General features: G+C 43.7%; 1 protein-coding gene across 2 annotated transcripts in view; it reads left to right on the forward strand.

Moving 5' to 3' along the window:
* The window catches only part of LOC106743588 (RNA-binding protein fusilli), a 50785-nt gene that overhangs the window by 15358 nt on the left and 12972 nt on the right, over window positions 1-22455 (forward strand). For both annotated transcript variants that reach the window (XM_014617584.1, XM_014617585.1), the window contains 9 exons: window positions 7288-7482; window positions 8201-8429; window positions 14432-14521; window positions 19282-19336; window positions 19880-19990; window positions 20585-20855; window positions 21003-21218; window positions 21539-21766; window positions 21870-22071. In XM_014617584.1, coding sequence (XP_014473070.1) covers window positions 7288-7482; window positions 8201-8429; window positions 14432-14521; window positions 19282-19336; window positions 19880-19990; window positions 20585-20855; window positions 21003-21218; window positions 21539-21766; window positions 21870-22071 — 1597 coding nt within the window. The remainder of the gene's footprint in view (window positions 1-7287; window positions 7483-8200; window positions 8430-14431; window positions 14522-19281; window positions 19337-19879; window positions 19991-20584; window positions 20856-21002; window positions 21219-21538; window positions 21767-21869; window positions 22072-22455) is intronic.

Genomic DNA, 22455 nt, shown 5'->3' on the forward strand with positions numbered 1-22455 from the left:
TTTCTAATTATAACTCCTTACGAGTCTTACGAGAATAAGTCCACGAGTCTTACGATTTTTTTTAGAATTGTAACGTAAGTATCCACTGAAAATAAATATACCACTGAAACAAAGAAGTTTTTCAATATTTTCTCAACATAATGTTACTTATTTCAATTAATTTATTATTTGTGACAACAAGTACCAAACTTACTGGAGAGCATTCAGAACTTCAGAAGGATTCATTTGTTTTTGAATAAATCCGATGCCTATGATGGATTTACGATATACTCACGTATATACAAACTTACGAAACACTCGAAACACAAGTACTTACTTGACTGCAGTCTTCCTGTGCGGGGGAATCGGCACAATTACAGTACTATTTTTCTCTTCGCCGATAATGTCCCCGATATTCCGTACCGATAACAAATCGATATCGGTACCAATACTGTTCACGTAAAAATCGGCATTGAGTCAGCAGTTATTTCGGGTTGATCAGAAGTCACGACTCGGGCGTTAATGACGTCTGAGACTGGCGACGAGCGTCACTTGATTATGCATGTAACATGTCCGCGTATGCACACACGTGTGCATCGATGAGGAATCGAGGATTCCACAGGCCGGTTAATCGTATGGTAACGGTGCGACCTTCGCCCCCACATCGATTCGTCGGGACTTGAATTTTATTTCCGTTTCCCATCTGTTCCTCGGATATTCGTCGATCGCGCGCGCTTGATGAAATCCAATGGCTGAAATCCGTCTCCCTTCACGCTGAAACGACACACTCGGACGACGACACCGTGAACGATATGCGACGAGAACCCCGTGTGATTCGCGACCGACCGGCCGGCCGAACGCGCTCCATTCCGGGGTCCACCATCTTAAGTCTTTTCTCTTTTCCCTCCTTCGCTCTCCAGCGTTGTTGGGCTTCTCCCACCTCGCGAGCCTTCCACTATGGTCGCTGCTGCGAATTACGTCGACCACGAGAGCGACGAAGAGATACCGATATCAAATATAGACAGACGTCCGGGGGGACCGGGAAGATTTAAACGGCCGTCTCCTTTCTCGTGGCTTCTGCTGGATCCGCTCTTGAAGGGGGGAGGGGGGAGGGGAAGAGGAAGAATTATACGTGTGGTGGATCTCGGAGACAAATGAGATAGCACGTAACGGGTCATGGGAGAGAAGAAGCAGAAGAAGGAAAAGGGCGATGGAGTATGGCGGCTACTTTGAGATTTTGGGTTTCGCGGGATGATGATCGAGGTCGACTTGACGACAGCAACAGATATTATATCATTTTCGCGGGACACGAACTCCTGTCCGACACGGATCGGCTTACGTAACGTGTATCCGCACGTCACGTTCGCGGAGTCTTGTTTGTTTCTTTCGTTCCTCGCGGTGCGTTTCTTCGCGTTTCAAGCCGAGGTAGAACGTTACTTGCCGCCTTTCAAAGGCGAAGCCGGAAACCTTTGACCCGCCAGTGTGCTCCCACCACCACCACTATCACCGCCGTCGCTCGTCGCCGTGACATCGTCAGATCGGTCGAGCATTTGCAATTTATGAGGACGTCGCACGTGTACATTCGATTTTGATTCGACCTTGTGTGCGCGCGGCTCTTTACGAGATTGCGATATCCTGCCGAAAAAAAAGGACTCACGCGCACACGTACGTACGCGTACACCTGTACCACTCCGATTTCTCTTCTGCTCCTGTTTTTTCTTCCGTTCCACCGTCTTTTTCTCTCGGTTGCGCGCGGCTCGAGAATGATATTTCTTTCCAGCGATGTCAGTAAAATTCGACCGTGAAACTTTTATCCCGCAAAACATCCTCGCGATCCTCTCGGTCAGCTCCGAGAGACGTTTGATGTTGAAAATATGCGGTGATACAAAAATTCGTCTCCCGATACCCGATACTCGTGTATTACTAGTTCGGTCCAACGTTGTCTCTTAGTTGGAAACCGAGAATTATTCGAACGTGCGTAGAGTCACTTCGAGGTAACTTCGACTCGAACACGTCGATTTTTCGTCGATTCGTTGACATGGGAAGGAGTTCGTTCGAATTGATTGCCTGACAGTGAACAAACCAAACGCGTTTTCCTCGAAGGAAACGGAATCTGCGATTTTTATTAACCAAATTCGATTCTTATAAATAGAAATAACCAGAAATTCTGTCTCCTTCAACCAAAACGCGTCTGGTTTCGTTCGTTTCCAGGCAAATTCGACTTAAACTTTTTTTTCCGTACAGGGTATCAATACGGGATTATTATCGGCCAATAATGCGTGCGTTTTAATTGATTCCGCGGCGACGGTAACTGCGTTACACGGTTCCTCCGAAAACTCGTTTCGGCTCCTGTCGATTGTCAAAATAGATTCTCTCCTCTTTTCAGGCGCTTAAAAAACTGGCCGACTAGAGTCACACATTCTCAGGACTCGAGAGTCCCCGTCGTTCATTCGTGCGTGCGTGCGAGACTCTCGGAATTCCGTGGGACACATTCTTCATCCGTGTTACGGTACAGTTTCGAAGTGAACGCACGTTCACGCGATATGCGCACTATCGTTCGTGTAATATATTCATGTTGCTTTGGTACCGGCACGAAAAATATGCACACGTTCGGCAAACTAGAATTAACAACACGCGCATACTTTAACCCTTTCGATCCCGTTGGAGTGCGTATGCTTCACAGTGAGTTCCCAAATTTATTTTGCGTTAACATTGTTTAATTTAATCAATCGAAGTGAGTTAATTTAGTTCCCTACATACGTTCGACAATTTTGCTAACAACTATTTATTTCTAATAATTATATCTACTTTTCTACACTTTTTTATAACATACAAATATATATATATATATATATATATATATATATATATNTGAAATTCTTCAGAAAAAAAGAAGTGAAACCGAAATGGAAAGAATTAATCAATTCCACGGTTGCAGAAACGGCGTTTCGCGCATCTCCGAAAACTCGTTTCAGCTTTTATCAACTGTCAAAAGAAATTCCCCGCTTTTTGTAAGTTTGTAAGTAAGTCCCGAGTGGAATACGCGCTGTGCTCAACGTGCGAAATCGTTGGACTTCCGAAGGACACGTTTTTTCATTCGTTGCAGTTTCGAAGTAGACGCACGTCCGCGCGTCTTGCGTGAAGGTTGGCCGTTGCTTTTCCTTTTTTTTTCGGTTGAAATTATTCCTACGCGCGCACCGAAAGATATCGCGCGCACGCAGAGGCCGACGGTCGAAGAAGTGAGCGACTTAAAATTTACGTAATACCGTAAGAAGGAGATCCCTCTCTTTCGTCGTTACGCCATGGCTTTTCATCGACACGCGGCACTGCCGCTAATCCCAGACTCACACGGAATAACGATGATGATGAATCGCCTTTCCGCAGAACCACCTTGATCCGTTAACCCCGCCGCGTCAAAGAACCTGTCTATTAAGTTTCTTGTGCAGATCGCGCGCGACGCCGACGTCGCGGACGCATCGCGTACGTAGCTATAAATATTCTAATCTGCGCTGTATAGTCGAACCGAGCGAATCCATGTCATAGATTTTCCTCGATCCACGAAGCGGACTTAAATCCTCATTGATGGAACATTTTCAGCGACTTGGGTGTCGAATTTCAAGCAATCGCACTTAATCGACGAGCAGATTCTGCTTGTGAAATAATTTATCCCGAATTATCTCTGATCCTGAAATATTTATATCGAAATATATCTACGATTATTTGAAATATCCTCGTCATGCTCGAATAAATTGAACACACGGAATGAAATCCCATTAAAATGATAGTAATTTTCGGCCTCAACTGTATCTTCTTTTGGTTTTAGACAAAAAAGTAGTACCATTTAATAATAGTAATAATAGTGGCAGTAATAATATGCATGTAAAATTAGTATCATCGACAATATTGTAACACTTAAAAATGACAAATAATAAAAAAACAAAGAAAAATAGTTCTCCTAATTATATACTAAAAGAAGAAAGAAAATGCCACATATCAGTAATACTTAATCCAAGTAAAACAATTACTCCAATACTTCTTAGCAAATATTCGCTTAAATTTAGCCCTTTTTTTCTTTCAACGTAATTCTTTCACTTGTGCGAATATAGTTACAAATAGTTAAAAATACAAATAATTAAAAATACAAATAGTTTTCTCCGTCGTGAAATATATTTGTTCGATTTCACTGAACGTGAAAACTATTCGGATAATTTAAAATAACTCGAGTATCGCGTTAAACATAAAGTTCCTCCGTAAGATAGTAAGAAAACGATATCGAAAAATTGCAGTCGTGCGCATATTTAAGAACAATAGGCACACTCGAATAGATTAAAACTGGCTTGCAATGACACTCGAAACTTCGAATATCTGAATGTATTCGGAACTTGATGCTCACGCTTCAGCAACGACAACTGTCGAGAATGTAGTTGATATTCGTAGATTTACGAGGCATGATTCGGTCGAGACCAGATTTAAATATAAAAGTGTCAAACGCAACCTGAAATTGCGATTTACAACATACGTAATCAGCCACGAATACCGCAATCGTTGAGGAAACTGCTACTGTTACTCATCAGTCATTAAAAATTCCGAGACACCGCGTATAAGTGCGCCGATGTACACGAAAGCACTTGCCGAAGACACACGCGCGATATGCACATTATCGTTTGCGTATACTTATGCTGATTTAGTACTTACGTATACCTGCATAAAAGATATGCGGGCTCAGCAAGGTCGAGGGGCTTTTGTACTTCGCCCGTCGCCTTTACGTTTAAGCTTCTCTTAGACTGTGTCAAAATACGAAAGGTTCGTCCGTCAAAACTCCAACCGAATTTCAAATAAATTTTTAACAGAACCGAAGGGACAATTTCGTAGATAAATTACAAACAAAAATCAGTCAATTTCTTTAAAAAGAGATAGCCTCCGAAATACATAGGAATTTATACATTTTTTCTCTTTAGTTCTCAGACTTCTTAGCTTCTTATTTTCAAATCTTTCAGTTTCACTTTAGTCATTCTTTTATAGTTTTAAAGTCGTTTTTTATATGTAAATAGTTTTACATTAATTCTTCTTTTATACACAGAGATAAAGATTTCTTTTTGGATTCAATATAAATATTTGTTTGTTTAATATGAATATGTTTAATAACATAATTTGATATAAAATATCGTTTTGTTTGTTTTTGAAAATTTTTATTTATTAAAGTAAATCATACTATTTTATAGGAGAAATTTGGAAGATGTTCAACGTAGTTTTATATCAAGTTTCAAGTTTTGAATAAAAGATATGCATTTATGATTTGTTATAATTACAACCGAATCATTCGATTTATCCTGACTGCAAACTTGTTATTCGAATTGTTATTGAATATTCGAATATCTCCTGGGACGTTCCTAGAACGTCTTTTGGACATTTGTGCTGTATGGATATATTCGCATGTATAAGTTACGAATGTCATGTCATTTATTTATTATACATTTTATTTATCTAAGATAAGATACGACATGTTTTCCAGAAATCTGCCTACCTCCGTGCACGCTTATTTCTTTTCGCATTACATAATCACCGATAAGCGGAAAGGGACTGCACACATGAGACGCTCGTTCGGCAAATATTTATCGCGGCCCGCTTGCGCTTTTTTACGTAGTTTTTTACCGCAGTCTACCGTTCGTTAGTATTATTTCTCTTTCTTTTATGTGAGGTCCCTTCGGGATGGGCCTTGACCTCACGTGGTCGGTCACACGGGCCACGTTGAGAGGCATTGTTTTGAATTATCAAGCGGAGAACATCGACGACGCATTCTTAACGCATTACATACGAGAAATCTCGTGGTTGCTCTTTAAATTTCTCGGGGAGTGGAATTTTACTCGAAGGGTCGAGTGATCACCGAGCTCATTTACATATTAGCCACTCGAAATCGAGTAATTTGTTTACTTATTTGCTTGCTTACTCATTTTTCGCTCTAATCGAATGACACATTCGCTCATATGGAGAGTCCATTTTATGCACCGAGAAAAAGATTTCTCCGAATTTAATAAATTTTATTGCATCCAAACAAATTTCATTCGTTGTTCCGACGAAACTAGCGTTTCGATTAATAAGTACGATTGTTGGACTTTTCAACGAATATGTTATCTTAAATAAAAAGTATATTTGAAACGAAAGATAATTTTCTCATAAAGAAATTATTTCATTTTACATATTTATTGGAACCAAGTAATATTTTATTTAGTTAAAAGATATTAATTCAAATAATAGTGTTCTTTCTGTTAAATAATAGAACTTTCTTGAATGGGACGATCAAATTTTTACTCAAACAAATAAGATCTCGTAAAAGTGTATGTCGTTTCTATGAAACAAGTTTTAGTCAAATAAATAGAAATACTAAATCTAAAGAAACCTTTTTCTTGAGCGAAACATTTGTTCTTGCTATTTCGAGCGGTGGTTTCATTTTCACTGTTACTTCGATTAAGTCAGCGTTTTAAGAAATTTAGCAATGCTACATAAATAAATAGTGCGACGAAATCGACTCATGAGCCGATTTTGCTCACGCATTTCCTCACCATCGCATACCGACGGTGAGCAAATGGGTGTCGAAGAGTCGGAAAGAAAGATAAACGATTTTTATCGGATGTACAACACGAGCCAGAAGAAACGAGAGCGCAACGTGTTTCGCGATGCAGCAGCGCGACGAGGTCCGCCCCTTCTGATATGCAAACATCGTATCGCTGCAGCTCGCGGAAATGCACGGTGTCTCGCTGCAGGCGCGCTTGTGCGCTAATACCGCTAATCGCGATGCATTATCGATGCATCACTACGGAATGCATCGGTTGAGTTCAAGGTGCGAGAAGGCTCGTGACCTTGACCGCGCGCTGTGCCGCGAACCCGATCGTCTGGTTCTGCGTTTGCGATTAGAAAGAAACTGGACGGGCATGTCGAGCTTGAGAGATCCAATAATCAATATAAATTTAGTGACAAAAATTCACTCGCGTTATCCCTACTCGTAATTCTCTTATCCGCCTGTAACGAATAATCCGTATTTATTATTAGATCTCATTCGAGAGTTAATATAAAACTCAATAACGATCGGTGTAGGTGGAGGAAAAAGTATTATTACGCAAGAGGTAACAATAACGATGAATGTAACAATGAAGAAGAAAAAACGTGCTTGATTGAGAGGATTGAGAAAATGCGACGAATGATTGAGTGAAAATGCGTGAGAATTTATAACACGGATTCGCGTATTTGTGTCCCGCGGGACGAAGCAAAAAGCGCACGAGTGTGTCTCACGAGACGACGGATTCCTTGCAGGTGCTGGACTGGCAACAGTACATCGTGCGACCGATGGTAATGGAAGACAGTTGTACGCCCGGGACTGGCAGCGACAACCCAGCGGTTGCCGGAAGTAGCGGGATCATTAACGACGCGGCACTGGCACATGCTCCAGCTTTGACCGAACGAAACCTTCGGGAGCACGGGATCCCTCTGCAGCAGGCCATAGAACAGGTATTTGTTAACCGTACATCGACAATAACAAACGAAGGACACTCGGTTCTAAACTGGATCCTATAAATACGAGTTGTTTTTCTCATCTTAATTAACGATTTGCTCTGCAAAAAAAGGGGGAAGTGAAAGGAACTTATTTTCAACGAGAGATTTATCAGTACAAAATTCATGAGATTTATACGTTTTTCTTTTTTTAACATCACTTCTGCAGCTCCGGAGAAAAAGGGATCGGATTGTTTCGTGTTAAATATTTGAAATTAACTATTGAATGTATTTTCTTTTCTTATCATTGTCTTGTTTATTTTCTCTCTTCTTCTTCCTTGTCTCTTATTTTGACCTTCTCTTGTTATTAAATGAGTTATCCGTCTATAATAAATAAATAAATAAATGTTGGAATTTGGAGACAAAAAACGTCCTTCATCGAGCGTTCTTACGAAGACGTCGGGAAATTTTGCGGGGGGGGGGGAATTTGGGCCTTAACTATGAATTCGGGCAACTTGAAGAAAGTTCTCCAATGGCGCGGGACTTTTTCGAGTAGCAGTGGTAAAAGCGCTAATCCTCTCCGAGAGCGGACGCGCGCCGATAGTATTGGCGGTCGGTGTTTCGTCGGTGGGTTCCGTTCGTTAAGACACCGCGCTCATACGCTTGACACAATAATCGCAGATCCGAACGGAAGTGTGTCTAATGTCAGACGGTATTGTGCTTGCTCTGTTTCAAGTTCGAGACTTGGTGGTCGTCCATGTCCTGCGTCACATCCGGCGCGACGCCGAGATTCGTGGTAGACGGCCAAGCGCCAATGAGACAATGCCTGCATCCCGAGGCCTGCAACAAGGACATCGAGCTGCCGGAGCACTACAACCACTTCTACGATCTGCGAAAGGACTTTGTGGCATGTTATTCTTCCCACGGGGAGTTATCGACCCTCGGAGTGCAAGAGATGCTGCAATGTATCCTTTTGTGCTTTTTCGACTGACCGCCGAGCGAGAAGGGCCGACTTTATTACGAACGAGATCTTTCCCCTCGTTCTTGACCCTCGAGTCTTTTTATCACTTCCGACGAACAATCGGCCGAAGTTGTGCGAGAAGAATCCAACGGAGTTATGATTTTTGACATTTTGTTACCATTTTGAGAGTTTGTGGCTGATCTATAAATGAGTGTGGTAATATGTCTTTCTATGTAAAACAAAAAAGATCAAGTCTTACGGGCGCCTGAAATTAATTAAAAAACAGTTTTTACTCTCTACCAATTATGTGCCATCTTTTAATTTAAGTTGATTTAAGCTGGTCAATGAATACTCTTCGAGAGAGGAAAATAGACTTCTTGAGCGATTCGTGAGGAACTTCAGTGCTATTTACATTCTCTAAATCATATATCATATTTTCATCTTCATTTTTCTCGAAACGTGCTCCGTGTGAATCGGATCCTTCTTGATCGCACAACTACGGCCAATTTTCCGATCTCTCCGGCGCCATGTTCATGATTCGTGAAATTTACGGAGATCACACTCGACATCACCGCCACTGCCTACCGATTAGCCGAGCAATAAAGCCGGTATTAATCGCTTTACCGAAATTTACCGGCACGACCGACGACGAAGTGAAGATCTAGCTCGTTGCCGGTCCGTGCGTTTCTACGCGAGCTCGATTTCGCTCAGCGTGACCGTCAGGTGGCGCGACGGGAAGTCCGCCCGACGCGTGTGAGAGGCGCACGCACGACGACGCGGTCTTCGACGATACACTGCGACGATTCAGCGATCGTCGTCAGTCCCGAGTCGGAGTCAGTCTTTGCGGTTGCATGACGAGGTACGAATGTCACGTTTGCCGCTGCTTTGCGAACCTTCTCTCTCGACGTGTCTCCTCATACGATCCCACGGTCGCGATAATCGGTCAGATCGTCGTCGTAGTCCGAGGCGGAGGCTGGATTAGAAGATTATAAAGAAGAAGATCAGTTGTCGCGCAGCATCGACTCTCGCACACGTGCACGCACAGTGGCAGACAGTATCGTGCATCCTCTCGATCCTTGCGGCCGACACGTGAGTTCCTAACAGCTATTTGGGATCGAAGTGACGAGCAGGTATGTCCTTGTTATCTGCGCCGGTCCCTCCGGCGAAAACCCGCGAACCTTTCGCGCCGATCCAGCGTGTGAAAGGCAGCGTGACTTCCACACGTCCAGCCGTAGAATCGCGTAGCCGAATCCGCAGAAGCGAGATTATTCCGCTAGATATCGGTGCTTAGCTCAGGCCTTTCGATTCTCGTGTTAAGTAACCGGCCGATTAGACCGGTCGACTTTAATCTCCATCCGCCGGGAAGATCCAATCGACTCGATAAAGAGGTGCACGTATCGTCGCCGCTATCGCCCGCGTTTTATTCGTCGAACTCGGGTCTCAGGTTCCTCGCGTCACGTCTCGATAGAATGAATAATAAGACGGTGTCCTCGCGCGACCGATCTCTCGCCACTTGGTGTATCCCTCTCTCTCTCGGATGCCTCGATCTTCTCTTCTTCCACTCCGCCCGTCGAATCTCTACCACCGGGCGTATTTTGAATCTAATGCAATGGTGATTCGAATCCCACGGCTGGCGAAGCAACAGGCAGCAGCAACGCCGTCTCGGCTGAGACGAGCTGGCTCTTACCCGCTATAAATTCGACCTCGATTCGGATTCACGCCGGCTCTATACGGCGCACAACTCCGCAGCCTTCCTTCCTCGTATTGGACTCGCGTATGTTGTATCTACCTGGCGTTAATAAAACAAGACCACCTGCGCTCAGCCGAGACGCGTGTGTGAGGCACGTGTATGTACACGCACCGACCGACCGACTCGCACCGCTCGCCAGTCCAGTGCGAGTCACGTTGAGATTAGCCGGTCCATGACTTCAATTTTCTGCGTTGCTTCTCGCGGGGACCGACCGTAGATGTGTTACACGCACACACGGACGACGCGTACGCGCCGTCACATAGGGGGAAAAGCAAGACCGATCTGCCGTTTTGTTTTCTGAACTTTGAAACTCGAGGATGTAGAATTAAAATTTACGCGTGCAAAGCGGCCACATTTTTCTACCGAACCCACACGGCACACTTTGTCCCGGGGATATTCCAAACTGTGTGAGATTTTTACATGCGATCGCATAGATATCCTAGTATCCGGGATGTTTCTTCACGATATTCAAATATTCTGCTGTATCTCTTTGCTTGATATAATAATCTCGTGATTTCCTGCCGTCGGTGATAATATAATTTTGATATTTCTTCGACTCGGCGAGAAGTGTAAATCAAATCATGCAAGTCACATTGAAATTTGAAATTACAATTCGAATCGACGTCAATTCAACGAGTCATTTCTCGCTGGAGGATATTATTATTCAAATATTAGACGTATTAGTGCAAATGATATCCAGTAATTAAAAAATGATCGACATATGACATGTGTTTGTATGTGTGTGTTCTGTGTGCTACCTGGGTATGTAATAATATATTTCACGATGTTTCTTGAGTTTTCTCGGATATCTTTTGGATATCGGATATCGTTTAAGATATACGCAGGATATCACACAGGCGGACACTTGTGCATCTGTTAGATATCAAATGAATATCTGAGATTATCTTATGATATCTTGTAATTGTTCCGATATCCCGTGATAATGTCCATAGCCCCTCAATTAATGTGTGCTGTGTGGGACACGTAGTTTATTGAAAATTATGCTACTTGGGGCTCAGGATCTGGATTTTTGGCGCAAATTCCCAGATTCAATCATGGAATTCCGTATGGATTTTCTATATCGACTCTCACCTGGATTCTTTTCAACCGGGAGGAGCCTTAAGAAATTGGAGAAATGACGTTTCGAGAAAATAGATATCAAAACCGACACATTTACCCAGCTAATCTCTGCACATCGTGTACAATCGGCATAACAAAAGTTACAACACTTTTTCTCACGAGTTTCGCAACGCTTTCGGTGTCCACAATGGAGAAATTAATTTGTTAATAATTTCCAAGAAATATTTCCCCATTGGATATGAACGTGCATTTGCGAAACTCATCGAGAAATAAGTGTCGCAACTTTGATCGTGCCGACTGTCCTTACGCGAATCCCGAGAATCCTTAGGATATTATTCGGCCGAGAATTCACCTCTCAGGTTGGGAAATTCGTCGGGGGGATTTTTCTCCGCTGCTCTCGCTGAATATTTTATCTGCGCGAGCATTATCGCTAACGGGTGTGCGATAATGGCGGTATTAGATCAGTCGACGGAGATTAATTGATACGCCTCTCCCGTTGCTTCTGACGATCGTGTTTGTCTAAGCGACATGTCGCTAATCCGCCGGTCTTCTTTCGAAATCGCTGACGCCATCGTCGTTAGAATCGTCCCGAAAATGCCGTTTCACTTGCCGGGTCTCCTCCGCGTCGCAGATAACGAACGATTATTAAACGCAGGCACGAATTTAATTCGTCAACAAGCTTCTCGAGCGCGATAATTTGAGCCGCTCTCGCTTTGTGTGAGGAAGGAAAATAGAAAGAAAACGAGCTCGGCGATAACAAGGAGGGAGGGAGGGGGGAAGGGGGCCGCGCGATATTCGGGGGTCGTTGCGCAGAAACTGTTATTTCCATTCTGCCGCCCGACGTCGAATCTCGCACGGCAAAAACGTCAAGCAAAAACGAGCAAGCTTGACCGATCACAGTCGACTATTCCTTCCTTGGAACAATCGACTGTGGTTGGCCAATTTGCTTACTGCTTACGTTTTCGTGCGTGCCATTGGCTTAAGGGCGCAAGCACGTGGAAAAACTTAAGCGGTAAGGAAATTGACCAACTACAGCCGATTATTCTTAAACTGTGAGGAGAATAGTCGAGCGTGGTTAGTTAATTTCCTTACTGCTTAAGTTCCTCCAGCTTAAGTTGCTCCCGGGGCGCCTAAGCGTCGTTTACAATGCGGTCGAGGGCTCGTATAGTCGCGGTCGTCCAATTCACTTCCAATTCTGGCGACGGACTGCTCACAGCCGTTGCAGTTGGAAGCGAGTGGACCGACCGAAACGGCCGCACGACCACATTATAAATAACTGCTCCGAACTTGGCAAATTTTTCCTCGGTAAATATTACTTCCCAGCGAGAGATGTACATTGAAGTGACGTCGATTTGACGTCGGGGAACAAATGAATGTCGCGTCGTGCGCACATCGCAAACTGCGTGCACTCCGCGCGTTCGGAAATCGATTTGTCCGATTTTTCGCGAAGCATTTGCAGCGTCTTCTCGTATATCGTCGTTCCACAGCGGACGCCCATCATCTGAAGTGCCACGTCTCGTAAAGGGTTAATCCGCATCTCGGATTTCGCCTTCGTCCTCAGGCCGGAAACACATTTGCGGAACTAACGAGCTCGCTCTCGGTGTGCGCCATCGGCCGAGAGCCGATGTTTCATTAGAATTGCGTCTCGAGCCGAAAATATAAATAATCCGGCAACAATTCCCCGCGGGATCGTCGCTTATCAACATTTTCTCTCTCACCGAGGAGAGACCTCGAGCGAGGTGAACGGTGTGTGTGTGTGTGTGTCACTCCTTCTCGCGATTCTCGGTAATTTTTCACAACTCGTATCTCCCTCGAGAGCTCCCGATTGCGGCGCACACGATGATCATTTTCGGCCCGTGTTTGCCACGCGAAAAGACGGCCGGGGGACCGGGCGAGGGAGCAACAGACGGAGGGCCCGGCGGGGTGGGGGGCGAGAGGAAACGTGGCGCGCATCGGTTACAGGCAGTAACGATTAGGCTCGACTTGAGAAAGAGCTCTCTCGGCCGGCCACGCGTCTGATTTATGCCGTCTTCTTATCGGGATACGGTTTAAAGGTCAGCCTTCTAACGAAGATATCGGGAACAGGCCAGCAAGACGAGCGCACGTGACACATATGTATACACGTTATTATCGCGCGTTCAGTGAGATTCTCTCTCTCTCTCTCTCTCTCTCTCACACACACACACACACATACACACATACTGTCTTCCAGTTTTCGATCCGACTCGTTTCTCCTCGCCCGCATACGTGCGCCGCATATCCGCGTGTCCAGGAACTCGCTGTCGCAGCACGTCGTAACCTCACGCTCGTCGTCGTGCCGCTTACGGCTGCTACCTGGCCATTACCCGGGCGTACTCGTTCATTTGCCGGTTCGTAAACCACAGGGTATGTAACGCTCCTCCGCACGTTGTCGCTCGCTCGCGCGCTCCGCCATCCTCCGTCGTCGTCGTTATAACGTTATTTACCGAGGCGCGCGCGCGTGCGAATTCGGAGATGCGGTTTTATTCCGCGCGCAATCGGCGCATAAAATACTTTTTTGTATGCCGCACTGCGCGCTCTTTCGCCGCAGTGTTACGCAAGGCCCGTGTAAGAGAGGCGTCGAGGATCGCGCGTACAGAGAAGAGTGGCACTCGGTGTCATCCGTAGTCGACTTTTTCTTCTTCTTCTTCACGTCGTGTTTCATCACGTCTCTCTCTCTCTCTCTCTCTCTCTCTCTCTGTGTGTGCGCAGAATCGGCAGGTCTCAAGTTCTCTTCAAGCAGAGATTGCTTTACGCGTGTTTGTTTTCCTCTTTTTCTTTTACCCTCCCCTTTTTTTTCTTTTCGCAACCAAGTCGTATCCGCGATATTATTATTAACGTCTGCAGTCTCGGCGCGATAAGCGAGCGAGATTCCGCGAGAGAGTGCTGTAAAAGTGCGGCGATTTCCGTTTCTGATGAATTTCTATCAGCACGCGGGCGCAAAGGTCGCCGGAGAGGAGGCGGCCGTCGCGCGACTTTCGATCGCGCTCGCGACTTCTCGCCGTTCTCGAAGAAGAAGGCTTTACGAGACGCGTGCATAATTCGTCGCCGCGATATGACGGTCGATTTGATCGCACACTTTTGTACACATATACACGAAAAGAAAAGAAACGAAGGAAAGAAAGAAAAAAGATGTCTCCTTGACCATTGAAGATCAGATTTCGGACTGCCGCCGGACACGGATAATGACTTTCATGTCAAAGAGATACAAGACATGGTGACGGTGATTCAGAGAATGATTAAGGACGGTAAGCCGATAAAATATTTTCTTAGTATTCTGTACTTCCTGTGGTCTGTCGAGGCCGCTTAAAATGCGTCGAAAGATGCACTTGCGCCTCTCCAAGTTCCCCTTTATTTTATTTTAACGTATTTTAGTGGATTTTATTCCCCTTTTATTTTATATGACTCTTTTTAAACCCGTATCAGACTACGCGCCGGAGATTGAATTGCATTTGGCCAATCGGTGCAAAGTTCACTGTTTACTCAAGTTTAGAGTGACTTTCACCAACTCCGGTTAAGGTAGTGAAAGTCATCTCTCTTAACGAAATATTCGCCGCCCTTAGTGAAATTTAATGAACTTTGCACTGATTGGTCAAATTTCATTTCAATTTCAATCTTCAATGCGTAATCTGATACGGGCTTCTTAGGCTTCCGCAATATAAATGCTTGATTCGGTTTCCAAATTAGCATCGCGCTAATTCATAAGTTCATAAGTTTGTTTCCGACATTTCGTGAACATTTATTTTATATACCTGGGAAAAAATATTCCACGTATAATCAGATATAATCATATACAATTATATATTATTACATATAATCGTACATAATCATATATAAAATATCATATATAGAATATGTCTATATATATATGTATATAATTATATATTAAATAGTGGTATATATTTATATATAATTATATGTAAATACATGTAATCTTTATACGCGTAATGATACATATAGAATGTATCAGATCACAAACTTCGTGCTGACGTAGAATGGATTGAACAAAAAAGCGATCTACCATATTACAAATTTAAAATTATTGGCCATGTACAAAGTCTTCTTTAATTAATAATTCAAAAATTTGCGTGTTATTTGAAAAATGTTATAAAAAATTTTTGGTCAATGTTCAATGTTCAATATTCTAATCTACTACTACTAATATACTAAGTATATGATAGCTATTGTACCTAGCGACAGGTTCAAGGTTCAATATATTGATATCTGTTGCCGCCAGGTACAATAGTTGTCTCATATATTTGTAGATTAGGCCACTCTGAACCAAAAAAGTCTCGTATCATTTTATAAATAACAGGCAGATTTTTGAGTAATTAATTAAAGAAGCTTCTGTGTATAGCTATTTTCGATAATTAATAACTCGAAATTTTGCGCGTTGTTTGCAAAATAGTACAGGACTTTTTTGTTCACCTTTATCCGTATATACCTATACCCTCGCGAAGTTTGTCCACGGTCTGTTCTTCTTAACTAAACTGACTGCACTAGTTCGAGAAATTTACATACACATTGAAGCGTGTATGAAGCATTACTTACGAGATTCTCACGCTTCAGTGTACGTAAATTTCTTAAACCAGTGCAGCCAGTTCAGTTAAAAAGAACAGACCACATGTTGATGTGGAACACTCTGTTTATAATTATATATTTTTGTATATGGACATATTCTACGTATAATTATATATAAGAAACTTCCCGGATATTAATTTTTTTTTAGAGAAAAAAGATATTTAATTGACGCAGTTCGCTCGATCATAGAAATTATCAGTTTCTTCGATTTCCTCAGTTTCCTCGTTATAATATCTCTCTCTTTCTCTCTCTCTCTCTCTCGTATTTTGATATTAACAATGATACCTGAAATACGCTCGAAAGCGCGTCGTTCACTTTGCTTTAGTCTTTTCTCTTAATTTTGCACGCGAGCTGCATCAGCGCGGGCGCACGTGCGATGTTTCCATTTCTCCAAATGCTATGCGGCATGTTTACACCTGACAGCGGTGACGGTGGCCTTGAAGGTGGTCGTCGGTGATTAAGTCGGTATTTATCGAAAAATTACTTTTTCTGATTGCTCTCTTTCCCTCTCTCTCTCGAAATTCGTTCCTGAGTGCGCTCGGACGGAAAATATCTTCGGAATGTGTCATCTCTTTTTTCGAGAGATAAGAGAAAGGGAGAGAAGTCGAACGAATCATATCATATGATAAACAGTCGTGATACGCTGGCGAATGATCCTTCTCGACCGCATCTTCGTCAAAAATTCACAGAACTTTCGCTGTAAAGGCATTCGGTAGTCGTGATCGTTCCTACAATTGCATCCGAGACCACGAGTACCGATTAAACACTGTGTGCAACGTTCGTTCTAAGCAACAGCTCGAGCATGTTGCGGCTCTCTTATCACAGTGACACTCAACTTGTGGAAAACTACGTTAAAAATTGATAGCGCATGGTGTTATCGCCAGCGCGAAAAAATGCATTGCACTTTTGACACCGCGTATCTCCGACCGATCTCGCCATATTGCTGGAATATCGGCGTGCTCAATAATAATGACGATGCCTGTTGAACTCGTATGTACCATTGAGCGCGATCCATCGATTTACTTTCGAAAAATACTCGATAGCGTGTGGTCGGATTCTTAATCTTCGAGTAACAAAGTTCACGCAGCCACACGTGTAACAAAGTGGGTCGGCTCCGACCGGTAGAAGCGTTTTGTAATTTTTTCAATTAACTTTTTCGACTAGGCACTTTTTATTTTCACAATAAGTTGGAAGATATTTGAAAGTAAGATGTATCGCGAAATATGTAAGATATCGGAAATATAACGCTTGACGAGCGCGTGCGCGGAAGCATTAGAACGTGGATCCGGTCGGATCCGACCCGACCTTGTTGTTATTTTGCCAGCGCGAAACGCGACTAGTGACGGAATAACGCGCGACGATCGATTTTTAGCACATGCATTCCTCCAAACGCACTTCTACTTCTGTCGAAACGACGGGTGGCGTTTCGCTGAGCCCGCAAATCGAATAACCATTTCGCCCGGCTACAAGAAATCGGAGACAATCCGGCGGATATCGGGTTACGGAGGAAACGCATAAGCACAAGTTTAGAAGGCGAGTCACGACTGTAGGACTGTCACAATCAGACTTATAACCGTGCAAAGAAATAGTGTTGCGTCTTCGTGCAGGGCATCGGTCAATTTTTTCCCTGGAGCAGAAACGCGAAAAATGAAGTTTTCAAATTAGAAAACACACTTTTCACGAATTCACGCTGGAAAAGATGATTTATGATCACCCAGGGAGTCATGAATTTTCTCCTCTAGCGTGAACTCGTCAAAAGTGTTAATTTTCTAATTTGGAGACATTCCAAATGCAGAAAATATTATAATTGAAAAAATTGCCACGAAATTTTGTAATGTTGGTACCATATCGGAATTACGACTGAAATTATGATGTGTATTGTAATCTTTAGTGTTGTGTACAATGAAATACATCACTAAAAATTGCAACACACATTATAATCTCAGTTATAATTCCGGTATGTTCCAACATTACAAAATTTCGTGGTAATTTTCACTACAATATTTTCTTCGTGCGCTCTTCGCCATTCACGTTCCCATCTTCGGGAAAAAGTTACATAAAAAAAAGTTAGTCTTAAATCAAGAATAGATATTCTCATATTATTATATATTTGATTGAACTTGTATCGAGTGTTATTTGTAATTCAAGACTAAAACATTTCCTAAGAATATTGTAATATTCTTACTTATACGTGAGAATATCTATCATCGATTTAAAACCATTTCCTTTCCGTGTGAAGTCGGTCACAGAACGGTGGCAACAGGATTCTTTTTTTTCACAAGTTTCAGAACACATAAGAAATACGACAAAGCGAATCTATGATTTGCGAGCATGCGCGGTAGATAGTCAGACAGCTGTCAAAATTAAATATACATATGTAATCTTGACGTATACATATCTAATTTTGACAGCTGTCTGGCCCTCTATCGCGCATGTTCGTAAATCACAGGTTCGCTCCGTTCTATTTTTCGTGTATTCTGAAGTATGTAAGAAAAAAAGAACAAACTATTGCTACAATCTGCGACCAACTATACGTATAAGGTTTTATTACTCAGGTTTTCAATTTTTCTCGCCATTTACTTTAACCCTCGGAGCACCTCTACGGTAACGACATTCCTTACCGGATTGATTGCATTAGTTATACGAGTGCAATATGACGATACGTATTTGCATAACGTCTGTTTTCATACAAAAAAAAATTAAAAAAACATCTCTCGTTGTGTAACAGGCAGCTGAGGAGGAAGGGATGGAATGATAGGAAGCCGCAGCTTCCCCGATAATCTCAAGTATCGCATGAAATCACGTCGACTGACGCTGTCGCGAACGATTATCATGGGCGATATTTCTCAAGGATTTCAGATAAAAGTCGAAAAATATCGTTTAACGAAATAAAGCGAGCCGTCGCTGCGCGCCTCGGATGGAGCCAATCGGCGGTCTACGATCGGCGTTGCCGATGCGTCGCTGCCGGCTGTGCATGCCTTTGTGTTTACACGCGTTGTTTCGTACACAATATCGCGTTCCGCGTTGACTTTTCCTGGTGGATTGGAGCTTCTTTTTCTCCCGCGGTGGATGAGCCGCATGAAAAGTTGTCGTGATCTCGCGAGTGAGTTCGTGCTCGAGGCCGGTTAAATCCGCAAGAAACGTTCCCGAAGCCGCGCGCAACTTCTAAGATTATTTTTCTCGAGGTTCGTATTTTCCCGATCAGATCTCCCGAGTTTCTTACTTTTCTGTGATTTTCTTCTCCACCTCTTTTTTCTCGTCTAGAAATCCTGAGAATTCACATTAGTTTCGTGATTTTTACGGTTGGAAAATGTAACACGGTTTGAAAGTAGCAGGTCTGAGAATTATGTATGTGCCGTGTGTATTTTTTTTTGTCCGAATATATAATTAATATATAACTGAGGGAATTTATGCTTGTATTTTGCAGGTCACGTTTTTCAAAATCCAGAAGTAATTAACATCGTCTTAGAACCTGGCATATGGTAAGTTGAAAAGAATACGAGTATATACTTGATACATGATTCCAGTAAATATCAACTAACAGTAACGTTACATTAATAATAAAATTTCCAACTCAACGATATAAGCATAATATAACACATGTTGCACGCGGTTACGTTGTCAAGTGAGAAATTATTGGTGTAACGTTATTGTTGGTGTTTATTAACGTGTATACGCGCAGAAAAATTTTTTTGCTGACACAGCAAATTATCAGTTACTCTGGTGCAGAAAGCAGAAAGATTTATCGAAAGTACCGATCGCTATTTGCTCGATATATGGAAAATAATTTAGTGATGCCAATTGAATTTTGTTATCACGATTTTTTGCTACCAAAATAAAATTATTTTCTCCGTGTGACAAATTTTTTTACCGTCGCTACTATAACTGATAATTTCCTGTGTCAGCAAGAATTTTTCTCCATATTTATCTGTATATGTATATCTATATTGATATATATATATTTTTTTTTTTTTCCATTATTTGATATTATTTGATGTATTAAAATTACACAAACTTGTTCTCAGCTCCAAAGACGAGGAGGTGGAGAATGATTGTGTAGTACGAGCGCGTGGTCTTCCTTGGCAATCCTCAGATCAGGACATCGCCAAGTTTTTTCGTGGGCTCAATGTCGCCAAGTGAGTAATGCTGTTGAAATCTACCAAGACCAGATTAAGATACTATAACTAACGTTATCTCGATGAGACGTTTCAATTTGTCTTCTAACTATCTTTTTGGTATTTATGCACAAGCCACATGGATCTGTGTAAAGCAGGTAATTGATTGACTTAGCGCATTCTATAACGCACTTAGAAGCGCACAAGCTCGGTTTGTTGTTGTCCGCCCTTTTGCCCTAGTTTCTCCTACATGATTTAACAAATACGAGACTTCAGAGGTCTTTTTCTCCTACTTGCTTCATAGCTGTTGTACATAGTGATAAGCATTATCTGGAGTCGTGGATTTCGTATGTTCTATGGATCTAACTATGTGATAAACTCGACATTAGAATTCTCGTAGAGTCTCCTTAATATTGTTATCTTTTCATGAATTCTCTAACGACGTTCGTAATATTACTTATATATATATACATACATACATACATATATATGTATATATATGTATATATATAGATGGAAAAATTAAGTAGAGAAAGAGAGAGAGAAAGAAAGAGAGGAGGAGGCTGGTCGCTGGAGCGCAACGACACGCTAACAGTGGTGTAATAACTTTTTTAGGGGTGGTGTAGCTCTTTGTTTAAGTCCTATGGGAAGGCGTAACGGCGAAGCGTTGGTACGGTTTATTAATAAAGAACACAGAGACATGGCGCTGAAGCGGCATAAACATCACATGGGTGCACGATACATAGAAGTTTACAAAGCCTCCGGAGAGGATTTTGTTGGCGTTGCTGGTGGTACGAGCGGGGAGGCGCACGCTTTTCTGTCACGCGGGGCTGAAGTCATCGTTAGAATGCGGGGCTTGCCGTATGATTGTGTTGCTAAACAAGTGGTATATAATTGTTTCAAAACGAATTTAAAGTATTCTCTATGTGGCATTGATAATGCGACATTAATAAGCTTTCTCTTGATTGAACGTACGCTGCGCTCCGTTTGGCTGCTATACACACACTCGATATGCTTCCCCCCCCCCCTGCAGCTGGAATTCTTCATGTCCGGACTAAAGTCGTGTCACGTACTGGATGGTGAGGACGGGGTGTTGTTCGTGAAGAAACCCGACGGTAGGGCGACCGGTGACGCTTTCGTCCTGTTTGCGAAGGAGGAGGACGCCGTGAAGGCGTTGAGCAAACACAGAGACTGCATCGGCAGTCGGTACATTGAATTGTTCCGGAGTACGACCGCGGAAGTGCAGCAAGTGAGTATGCGAGCGTAGTAAAACCCAGTATTAGACCACGGATCAGGATTGCGATCGAATTGGAATTTAACTGACCGGTGCAAAGTTCACTAAACTCAAGCTCGTCCCGATCCGTAATCTGATACAGACTCGAACGGGCCTGTTCTTCTTAGCTGAACCAGTGCTGCTGGGACCAACCGAAACCTTCTTCCTTTTCCCATTATCGCTAGATTCGCATACTCGTTACGCTCTAACGGCAGAAAGTGCAACCTAGTTCAGCTAAAGGAGACCCGATATCTCGGCGTGTTCAACTCAACGTGTTCCGACTTCAATGCGCGCAGGTACTGAACAGGGCGATAGACCCGAAGCAAGTGGTGCAACCGCCGCCGCGCATGGTGCCGTTGACTTCGATGATACCTCAGCATATCATTACATGCGGCACGCGTAAGGACTGCGTGAGACTCCGTGGCTTGCCGTACGAGGCGGTGGTGGAGCACATTCTCGAGTTCATGGGCGAGCACTCGAAGAACATCGTCTTCCAGGGCGTCCACATGGTTTACAACGCGCAAGTACATATCGATCGTCCTATCGTATCCTCGCGAAGCTGCGTTCGTTCATTCGTTCACCCTCCCCCCTCTCTCTCTCTCTTTCTCCGTCTCATTGTTTCGGCAGGGTCAGCCGTCCGGCGAGGCCTTCATCCAAATGGACAGCGAGACGTCGGCGTACGCGTGCGCGTCGCAGCGGCATCACCGTTACATGATCTTCGGCAAGAAGCAGCGTTACATCGAAGTGTTCCAATGCAGCGGCGACGATATGAGTCTGGTGTTGACCGGTGCGGTAACACCGCCGTCAACCACACCACTGCCATCACCCGGTACGTTAACCACACAGACCCCTGCGACACTGACACATCCGCCTCCGCATCCGGCGCCGGTGCCGGTACCCGTGCAGGCCGCCCAGCCACCGCCGCCGCAACTCTGGGACATTCACACTCTAGTGCAGGCGCAGGTGGCCCAGGCGCAGGCGGCCCAAGCGGCCCAGGCCCAGGTGGCCCAGGCGGCCATCAGGAATCCAGACTTCTGGCTGATGGCTCTTGCGTCCAATCCGCCCCCTACCTCGACCACCCCCGCCTCACCCACCCCGGCAGCGACGAGCAAATCCTTGGCGCTCGCCGCGCCGAATCCGGCCCAGGGCCAGATCCCCGCTTACGCGGTGACGCCGCCGGCGGCGGCGGTCGCCGCCCTTCACCACCACCACC

Source organism: Dinoponera quadriceps, unplaced genomic scaffold (genome assembly GCF_001313825.1).
Source record: "Dinoponera quadriceps isolate SergipeBrazil2010 unplaced genomic scaffold, ASM131382v1 scaffold1146, whole genome shotgun sequence".
Taxonomy (NCBI): domain Eukaryota; kingdom Metazoa; phylum Arthropoda; class Insecta; order Hymenoptera; family Formicidae; genus Dinoponera; species Dinoponera quadriceps.